Source organism: Capra hircus, chromosome 11 (assembly GCF_001704415.2).
Source record: "Capra hircus breed San Clemente chromosome 11, ASM170441v1, whole genome shotgun sequence".
Classification (NCBI taxonomy): Eukaryota; Metazoa; Chordata; class Mammalia; order Artiodactyla; family Bovidae; genus Capra; species Capra hircus.
This window is the reverse complement of record NC_030818.1, coordinates 45,405,667-45,416,448: the sequence shown is the minus strand read 5'-3', so window position 1 is coordinate 45,416,448 and position 10,782 is coordinate 45,405,667. Positions and strand designations below refer to the sequence as shown.

Sequence of the window (10,782 nt, the reverse complement as noted above, 5' to 3'; positions counted from 1 at the left end):
TAATCTTCCCCCCTCAAAACAAGAGGATTGCCTCAAACTAAACTATTAAGCTACATGTGGGGGTAGAAGCTGGGAGGAACATCAGCTCCTGCAGAGCTGGGAATGTAGCAACATCTCTATTGTGAAGTTATATATTTGATCTGCACACTTCTGTATTATGTTGTTGTTTAGTCCTTAAGTCCTGTTCGACTCTTTTATACCCCATGGACTGTAGCCCACCAGGCTCCTCTGTTCATGGGATTCTCCAGACAAGAATACTGGAACCTGTTGCCATTTCCTTCTTCAGGGGATCCTCCCAACCCAGAGATCGAATCCGTGTCTCTTCTGCCCTGGCAGGCGGATTCTTTACCTGGTGAACTATTGGTACAGGTACAGGGTGCTGAGGTGTTAAAGGAGAGGTGGCCGCAGTGCAGATGGGCCTAGACGGGTTAGTTCCCAGAAGCCGCGCCGCCCGCGGGGGTCCTCCTCTGTGCACAGGTCAGGGGCGGGGGAGGCCGGCTCCAGCTCCCGTGTCCTTACGCGGGTGCCAGGTGCCTCTTGAGTGTGCGTGGATGGGGCACACGATGGAGACGTGTGAACACTTGCGGGGCTCATTCTCTCCTGATTACTGAAAGGCTCGTCTGTTGGAGTCTCTGGAGCGAGCTGTTTTCCTGGAATGCAGCTCTGAGCCCAGAGCGTGGAGACTTAAACAGCACGAAGCACAGAGCTGCCAAAGGCATCTTCAGAGCTGCGACGCAAAGCCAGGACATTCCGAAGGCCTGAGCGGGAGGGAGGGAGAGGGCTGGGGGGACCAGGGCCCGCGGTGCGCAGGGGAGGGGACTGTGGTCGGGAGGGCCGGTAGCGGCGAGATCCTGAGCGGGGACCCTCAGAGCACCCAGCCCTTCCCCCGCTGGATGCGCGTCCCTTCCCGAGGCAGCCGGACCTCTTTTGCCCTTCGCCCATGGTCTTTGGCGGCCCAGGCGCCCGCAGCCCCGCAGCCTTGGAGGAGCCGCGGCCGGAGAGGGGCGCGGAGACTTGGCACGGACGCTTGGCCCGCGGCCCGTCGGCACAGCGCCCGCCTGTCGGGTCCCGCCCCGGCCCGGACTCGGGGACCGCCCGCGGGTCCAGTACCCTTGAGCGCAGTTCTCCAGGGCGCAGTCCGCCGGCGCCGGGTTCTCCAGAACAAGCGTCTTCCTTATCCTTCCCGCGCAGTGGCCAAGGCGCGCTCATCTCTCTCCAGCGCATCCGCTGCAGCCATGGCCCCCACCTCCGCGCGGCCCGCCTTCCTGGTCATGACCGCACTGGCGCTGCTGCTGCTGCTGTGCGTGGGCCCAGGTAAGGGGGCGATTTCACGGCGCTAACGCCCAGAGGAGGGCGCGGAGACCAAGGCGTACATCCCGAGTCCTGGCAAGGACCAAGAGTCGAAAGCAGTCTTGGGTTCTGCCCTTGCGCGGTGGGAAGTGGCAGAGTTCAAGGTCAAGGGCAGGGTCTCAGGGGTTCGCGGCAACCGTGGGAAAAGAGGCGGAGGAGCCTTGGACAGAACGCTAGGGGCAAGGCGCAGTGGGCGCTGTAGGCAGGCGGCACCCAGAACTCAGAGGAATCAAAGGGCCTTCATCCCCACGGTCCCTTCCAGGGGTTCCCTTCCAGGCGCCTCTGCTCAGTTAAGTTCCAAGCCTGCAAACCTGCACGAGCAGGAGCAGGGCCTCACCTCCTTGCTGGGGAAAAGCTCTGAAAGGAGAAATTCTTCAACGTCTCTACTTCTTGGAGGCCCTCTTGAATGGATTGGATCCCAGTTCTTTCCCTAGAAAATGCACGAATTCACGCACAGGCTGCAGATGAAGTGGGTGGGGTGTGGACTTCTGAACCCTGGGAGCCCACAGAGCCCACCTTAGGGAGGTTTCACCCTGAGCACTCTCGTCCCTCTTGCCATCCTTTATGGCTCAGGAGTGGCCTCCTGCAGGCTGGGGTGCCTTTGCAGGTATGAGAGGTGGGGTGGTGACCCCAGGTCTACTGGGAAGATGTAAGGGCTGGAAGGTGGGAGGGTGACCTGCTCAAGAGCCTGAGACTGAAGTTTCTTGCACCACAAAGCAGCCAAGCAAGGTGGGTGGAAAGGCAGGACCCCGTTGGTTGCTGAACATCTGTGTTTCCGGTGGTCAGCACAAGTGGGGAATAGCAAACATGGGCCAGAGGAGCAATGGGAGCCCTGGGGGGCATCAGCACAACAGAGGGGTTGGGGTGACTGCTTTTCTAATTTAGGACCACAAGGGAGGCCAGTCAGTCACTCCCCATCACCTGATTTATCACCTCTCACTTGTTCCTCCCGTTTTAAGAACCACATCTGAATACAGCAAGTGGACATGAGCTAGAAACCCATTCTTTTCAGGACTTGTATTTTATTTCATTTATACCAAGACTGCAGTGATAGGAGTTAGTTAAAATATTATGTTCATTGAGCTGGAATGTGAAAGTGCTTATGACACCAAATAAAAATCTTTATGTAAAGTCCTCAAGGTGATTTTATGACACCCAAAAGCATTTAATGGAGAAAGGGACCATTGCCCTTTCTTGATCAGTTTATCATGAGCTTCAAAGGGGGCATCTTGAAATTCCAAACCCGCTGGTAGATTGAATGCCAGGGAGCTAAACTTGATCAACTCAGGAGTGCGTACGAGCACAGCCTGGAAATGGTGACCAGTGGTGTTGGGGTAGAACTACATGATGCTGCAAGACAACCCCACAGCGGCTCATTCATTCTTTATTCCTTTCTTCAAATAAAGTTATCGTGTTGTCCACGTTCATGCATTGATATTTATAGTTCAGTGGGCAGTAATTGGCACCATGGCACCTCTGATATTTATCATTTTAGGACTTGTTCACCCTTTTCAATTGTGTAGCTGAATCTGATGAGGCTCACCTTTCTGGGGTAGTAGTGACACAGATTTGCTAGGAGAAATTGCAGCTTCAGCACAAATGCCACTCAGATGGTAAAGAATCTGCCTGCAAAGCAGAAGAGCCAGGTTCAATCGCTGGGTCAGGAAGATCCCCTGGAGGAGAGCATGCAACTCATTCCAGCATTCTTGCCTGGAGAATTCCACAGACAGAGGAGCCTGGCAGGCTCCAGTCCAAGGGGACGCAAAGAGCCGGGCATGACTGAGCGACTAATACTTTTCACTTTCCAATTCATCAGTATTAAAGCGCTCTTACAGAATACAGACAGAGGGGTGGTACTTAATTCGGCAGGCTACTCTGAGTCATTGGAGACTCACGTATATTAAGATGCTAAAATATGCTCAGATTCGTGCCCTGTCCATGTTGGCAAATGTAGATTCCTTCTCTGGCTCTTGAGGTTGGGAGGGAAGCACAGACTGAAAGTGGTCCCACCCCGTGTAACGGAACCTCCTGTGCAGCAGCCTTCCCAGTGCTGACTCACAGCTGATGCTCAGATACCTCTAGCGACTCTGGATGGGAAGCTTCTCTGGTGATTTTCTCCAGTCTTGGGTGGCTGTCCGGTGCTGGCAGCCTGCTGCCCACCCTAATCTATGGCCCAGTGGCATCCTAGAGCCATCCATCGCTCTGCTCCCAGAAGTTTCTTTCCTCTAGTTAAACATCTGTGTGTGTGTGTGTGTGTGTGTGTGTGTGTTAGTCACTCAGTCATGTCCAACTTTCTACAGGGCTACAGCCCTGTAGCCCACCAGGCTCCTCTGTCCATGGAATTCTCCAGGCAAGAATACTGGAGTGGGTTGCCATGCCCTCCCCCAGGGGATCTTCCCAACCCAAGGATCAAACCCAGGTCTCCTGCATTGGCAGGCAGATTCTTTACCATCTGAGGCACCAGGGAAGCCCCAGTTAAGATCTAAATTCCTTTAATTTGTCATACACACACACAGGCCGTTTGTTCCTCCTGGACTTTTTCCTCTTTCTAAAACTTTTTCTGTTTGCCAGAACTCATATTTTTCTGTGACCATCTGAAGGTCACATGTTAGCACCTGAACCAAATAGTAAAAGAGGTGGGCTGATCAGAGACAAGCCAAAACACAGGCAGGACAAATATTTCCTTTCTGCAAGACACTTTCCTTTTATTTATGCTACCTAAAATTGTACCTGCTTTTTAAACAACCATATCTCTGTAGACTGACTGGAAGTATAGATGATGATTCCAAATTCAGACCACTGCCCACTTAGCCCACTGCCCAGAGACACCAGCCCTCCTCTGAAGACATGAGGGTGGCCCCACTGTGTTTTCCTCTTGCACTGGGACCCCTAGACTTCCCCCCAAACCTGGCTCCCTATTCTAAAGGCAGGCAGGAGGCACCCAAATCCAAACACCTGTGGGGAGCTTGAGAGGTAAAGTGTCCAGGGTCTGCCAAGTGACCTGAATCTGGGAACATTCAAATACTAAATCTATAAACATGGGGCACGTAAGAAAACACACTTGCCGGTCACGTTCGGTGGTGAGCAGCCAATTTGTGACTTTTGGCTACAAATGTGATTTTTTTCTCCCCAGCTACATAATAAATTCTTAAAGCAGAGTTTCTTAGTTTTCTTTGGGCCCCACACACTTTTGAAAGTCTGGCTGGAGCTCTGGCTCCTATTCCCAGAAGACCACACCTTTGCAGTTGCAAATTGGTCCACAGTTGGGGAGGGCAGGACCTGCCGAAGATACCACCATCTCAGCATCTCCATCCTTGGGCCAGACTGTGGCTAATACACCTAAGGATGCTCTGCTCAGTCTTTACAAGTCTGTGCTCTCTCCCAGGGTCTCTGGTTCCCCCTCCACAGGACAAGCCTCATTCCTGTAAGTAGCACTTAGAGACCAGAGGCTTCCACAGTCTTCAAACCAGCTCACAGGTCAGAGGGGGCCTTCCATGTGATCAAACTCATCATTTCCTATTAAATGATTGGGCAGGTTATAAACACTTCTAGATCTGAATACAAACCACAGTAAGTGGTACAAATTATGCCTGATTGTAAGACAGTCAGGGCAAGTAACAATACAGGGCTGAACTTTGAGAGCACTGAGGCACGTTCCTTGGCTTGTGGTGGAGAAACTCCGCTTCTGCCTTCATCTTCTCATGACTGCCATCTGTGTGGTGTCACCTCTTCTTGTAAGGACGTCAGTCGTTGGATTTAGAGCCCAGCCTAAACCCAGCATCATGTTACCTCCAGATCCATAACCCATTACATCTGCAAAGACCTTATTTTCAAATAAGTTCCCATGGTGAGATTCTGGGTGGTATGAATTTGGGGGGACTCTATTCAGTAGACTGTACCATGAAAAGTAAAGTCTGCAGGCAGGTACATATAACAGATAGCTGCCTGAATATTATTTAATTTTTTTTAAGTTTTATACTAGAATATGGGCTTCCCAGGTGGCTCAGTGATAAGGTTTCAGCCTGCCAATGCAGGATTTGATCCAGGGTTCAATCCCTGGGTGGGGAAGATCTCCTGGAGGAAGAAATGGCAACTCCTCACTCCAATATCCTTGCCTAGAGAATCGCATGGACAGAGGAGTCTGGTAGGCTACAGCCCATAGGGTCACAAAGAGTCGGACACGACTGAACAACTGAGCACGCATGTATACATAGCCAGTTAACAATGTTGTGATAGTTTCAAGTGAACAACAGAGGGACTCAGCCGTGCATGCCCCTAACTCCTGGTGACTGCCTGAATACTATGATAGAAGGGCTCAAAGGACAACGTTATTTTTCCTGGAGAACAGTTCAGATGGTCTCCAGTAGCTCAAAGTGTCCTGCTCAGCCATAGTCCTTGTCACCAGTTTGAGCAAGGGGCAGCCTGAATGGCCTTTTCTACACAACACGAAATGCAGCAAGCATTGGATACCAAGTTGCCAAAGCAGGATAGGGGTATGAAGTCAGTTTTTTCCAATGTGGATTTTTGCATGTGAGAAATTTAAGGGTGCAGTACAACCCTGAAATGATTTCTGTCTTCATTCCTTTAGGCGGCATAAGTGGAAACAAACTTAAGTTGCTGCTTCGGAAACGAGAAGGTAAATACAGCCTCCATGGATAAGGGGGCATTCTTTAGCGGGTTACAGGAAAACAGGGATGTTGATCTGTTCACTGGAGGCTTGTGTTTGGAAAATGAAAAGTGTTTACTCCTTAAAAGGTTAGCAGATAGAAGGGTTGGTTCTGTGGAGATGTGGTGCGGTATTTCATCAGATAAATATTATTGCCAGTTAATGCTTCTCTGAAAGCTGTCAGTGTAGATTCAGAAATAAAAGGAACAGAGCGGCAGTGTTCAGGGAAGGCTGTTTTAGAACCCTGATGCCCTTTAGAGCACATGCCTGAGTCTAGAGCACACACAGCCTTAGTCCTGGGGCAGTGCAGAGTGGGCTTGTGGGCGTCCTCCATACCCGAGTGGCCCGTGAGAGAGGGTTAACCGGAAAGGCCGCTGTGCTGCTGACACCTGTTGTGAAGAGCATGCCTCAGGTAGTGGTGGCAGCACATGAACAGTCTGGGAGCCATGCAGGTGAGTCCCGGCCCCTGCAATGGGATCCATCATCCTGTGGTCCTGTCAACACCATTCTCCCTCGGAACATGTGTCTTCACCTGGAAAACAGGAAGTTATCTGTCCCTTAGAATGGAGACTAAATTTCTGAGGTGAACTTTTGCCACTTATTCTTTTCCCTAAGTTAATGGGGCTTCAGGAGGTTGAATTTGAAGTCTGTTCCCCGGTGTGGGGCCCCGGTGCTCATGCAGCTACTTCCCAGGGGGTCTGCAGTGACACCCCCCCCTCCACCTGACACACACCTGCTGAGCACATGTGACCCCTCTCGGTATGGAGAGGGACTCCCAGCATCTCCCCAGCTCTTCCAGCCGCTCCTGAGGCCCTCGTCCACCCCTGACCTCCCAGGCCCCTCAGACGGCCCCCTCCCTGGGCAGGGCAGCCATCTGCCAGGGATACCAGGGCTGACGGGAGTTCTGGCAGGGCTACCTGTGGAAGGGATACCAGAGAGAAAGTGACCGAGAAAATGAGGACTCCTCTGTGTATACCTTCAGCGTTTATCCAGCTCAAGCCAAGAAACACATATTGAGCACCTACTGTGTGCGAAACAGTGTGACAGGCCCAGAGGAAAATGCCCAGACAAGCAGGCGGTGAGAATACAAACGTGCTGGTATTTACCCATGTGAGCAAGGACACAAGGGCACTTGACTTCCTTTTCCTGTGAGGCCTCCATGCCAACCTCAAGAAAAAGACCATCCAGCCAGCGTTACAGATGAGGGGACAGGGGCTCAGAGCTGGTCAGCAGGGCCAGCCCAGGACCCAGAGCTTCCCTGAGTTTATCTGCAGGAGTGGGGCCCTTTCAGCACTGAGCCCATTAACAGAAGGCATTCTGGGAAGCCGTGGGAAAGCAAGGGTCACCCCATTAAGAGGCAGTCCAATCATCGGTGGTCACACAGTGGGACCCCAGGTGGCACCGCTTGTCCCCGCAGCGCTGCTGGACTCACCTGGCTGGCCTGCCCTGCCCCTTGTTCAGTTCTCTCTCCCCTGGACTCCTAAGCAGGCCCAGAGGGCTCTAGTTTACTTGGACAGTGAACACCCACCGGGCAGCACTGGATCCACCATGGTTTCTTGACAGCAGAACCCACAAGGAAGTACCAGCCCCTATCCAGGGCTGGACCTGGGTCTGGGGTAGCCAGGGGCTGCAGAGGAGGAGCTGAATTCGGTTCCTGCCCCAACCCCAGGCCTGTGATATGGCAGTGCCCAGAGGGCAGGGCTGGCTACCCCAGAGCCCAGGGTGGGACCTAGTGAGGGAGCCTGCACTGTACCCGCGTCCTGCAGGAAGAATGTGCCAGACAGAGCATCTCCTGCCAGGTGGGGTGGGAGGGGATGTGGAAGAGCGATTCACCCCAGTGAGGAAAGAAATCATCTTTGTACTTGGTTGTGGGGGGGATCCCCTCGTTTCAGCCCCTGCTCCCACTACGACCCCGGTGGCTGTCCAGGAGAGCAGAGCCAAGGAGTTCCTGAGCAGCCTTAGGAGGCCCAGGCGGCAGCTGTGGGACCGCTCGAGGCCAGAGGTGCAGCAGTGGTACCAGCACTTCCTGTACCTGGGCTTCGACGAGGCGGTGGGTGTCCTGGCTCCTTCGGCAGGAGGGGTGGGGCCTGGGAGAGTGGGGGCTGGTGCAGAGGCCTGGCTTCCCCTGGTGGGGATGAGGGTTGGGGGGCAGAGGCCTGGATCCCATGGGGGTGGGTGGGACAGAGGGCTGGCTTCTTACAAGGCAGAGTGGAGTTGAGGGGCAGAAGCCTGGATCTTCCTGAGGAAATGAGGGTTGGGGTGCGGAGGCCTGAGTCCCATGGGGGTTGAGGATGGAGGTGGGGAAAGGAGGCTGGCTTCCTACAGGGCAGGGTTGGGGGGCAGAGGCCTGGCTCTCCCTGGGAGGATGAGGGTTGGGGGTGGAGGAGAGGCTTGGATTCCCACCAGATGGTGGGAGGGCATGCAGGGAAACGAGCAGAGAATGAAGTTCTGCTATTTGCTCTGAAGTCAAAGCCAGAGCTGCCAGGCACTGGACCATGTGACCGTCAGGTGTAAGGGTGTTGGCTGGAATTTTCCACCCTGCTGTGCCCAATGGGATCCCTCCCATCAGGGTTTGGTAGCAGAATTCCAGAGACTTCCCTGCCCAGAGAGGCTGGGACTTAGATTCAGGGAGAGTCTGATTTTTTTAGGAACTCTCTGACCGTATCTGTAAGGTTTTATCTGAGTGTGAGTAAATGTGAGGATCCAGTAAGGTTCTAACATATGCACAGATGGGACTAGAAGGACATGCACCCAGACACCAGTAGGGATTGGCAGTGGAAATAGCCCCTTTCTCTTTGTCTCCCTTCCACCATGCTTTTTTAAAATGTGAGTTTGCATTATTTCTGTATTTATAAAACATTTTTTAAGCTTTTTGAAAAAAAATTATTTTAAGGCAAAACCTTAAACAAGATTATAAAATGAGGAAAACCAAAGAATGAGGCTACTACTCCGTGTGACAAACTGCAGTATTGTGAGTCAAGCAAGCCATCTTCTTTTGAAAGCAGAGACTGGTGGGGGTGGTGAGGGTGGTAGAGGTCAGAACCCCAGTCCAAGCAGATGAAGAGGGTGGAATTGTGCCCACGTAGTCAGTGTTTGTGGCCTGAGTCGGCACACCAGACCTGTTTGAGCATCACTACAGTTGTGAGAGAGTCACCACCAGACACGCCCTGAGGCTGCAGTGTGATTCTGTTCACCACCATTTACTAAGCCCATAGCCTGTGCAGCAGCCCAGGCAGGACTTGGGGTCAGCGTCTGCCACACTAGACACTTAGTGCTGGGGGCGGGCCCAGTTGTTACTGCATTGGGCAGATGTCCGCTTTCTTTACCAAAAAAGAAGAATGCCAAAGTCTGGGGTATATTCAGAACTCACAGGTAGGGGTTCAAGGGAAGGGGTGCATATGCCTTTGGGGACTAGGCTTTCAGCAGTGCTCTCCTGCTGGTTAGAACTGACCTCTGGCCCAGGGATGCTGTAGCCAGGAGTAATTATTTTTTTAAGTACTATTTATTATTTTTTATTGAAGTATAGTTGAGAAGTAGTCTTTTATTGAAGTACGCTTGAAAGTCCCTTGAACTGCAAGGGGATCAAACCAGTCAATCCTAAAGGAAATTAACCTAGAATATTCACTGGAAGGACTGATGCTGAAGCTGAAGCTCCAGTACTTTGGCCACCTGATGACTCACTGGAAAATACCCTGATGCTGGGAAAGATTGAGGGCAAGAGGAGAAGGGGGAAACAGAGGATGAGATGGTTAGACAGCATCACCGACTCAATAGACATGAATTTGAGCAAGCTCCAGGAGATAGTGAAGGTCAGGAAAAGCCTGGCGTGCTGCAGGTCACGGGGTCACAGGGAGTTGGACATGACTTAGCGACTGAACAGCAACAGCTGATTTACAATGTTGTGTTAGTTTCAGATACACACGCACATATATATGTTCTTTTTCGGGGTCTTTTCCCTTATAGTTACTACAGGATATTGAATATAGTTCCTCCTTGTGCTGTACAGTAGGACCTTGTTGCAGGAGTTTCTATTAGGGGTCATTCATTGTTGAAGAAAAACACCAGAGAAACACCACCAGTCAAATGTGCTCTGGGAAATGGTGTCCTTAATCCCATCCTTTCTCGCCCTCTGCTCCAGAAATTTGAGGATGACATCAGCTATTGGCTGAACAGAAATCGGAATGGGCACGACTACTACGATTACTACCAGCGCCACTATGATGAGGACGCGGCCATCGGCCCCCGGAGCGCCCACAGCTTCCGGCACGGAGCCAGCGTGAACTACGACGACTACTGACCACCCCTCCGGGCAGGCTCAGGCCGCGGGCTCTGCTCAGCACTCGGGCTGTGTCTGCCATGTCTAGTCTTGGCCCATCTTCCCTACTCGCTTTCTATGGCCAGAAAGGAAGCATTAACACAGAGAATATAAAGGCCTTTCGAGAGTCCATGCAAGTTCCTAACACTGTATTCCATTTAAAACTAGAAATAAAAGCATTTTGTTTAAAAGTCTGAGTTTGAAAGTTTGAATGAAACTTAAGCTGACGAGAGTTTTCCTTCCCTGGATGTTTCTCAGCCTCTCAGAGGCACCAAGTGTGACCCTCCAAAGAGTCCCTACCATCCCAAGATATGGGATGGAGCAGGGGTCTTCAGTGTGTTAGAATTCAGTCCACACTAAATGCAAACAAATAAGCAAAACCCAGCAAGAAAATTTATTAGAAATCATTTAAGATCACAGAACACAGTTTGGAGGATCTAATCATTGATGT

At 51.9% G+C, this 10,782-nt stretch overlaps 1 protein-coding gene across 1 annotated transcript; it reads left to right on the top strand.

Moving 5' to 3' along the window:
• C11H2orf40 (chromosome 11 C2orf40 homolog) lies at nt 561-10,525 on the top strand. The gene is made up of 4 exons (XM_018055322.1): nt 561-1,314; nt 5,939-5,986; nt 7,909-8,066; nt 10,155-10,525. Exons 1-4 carry the CDS (start codon nt 894-896, stop codon nt 10,311-10,313), a joined length of 786 nt encoding a protein of 261 aa, XP_017910811.1. The 5' UTR covers nt 561-893; the 3' UTR covers nt 10,314-10,525.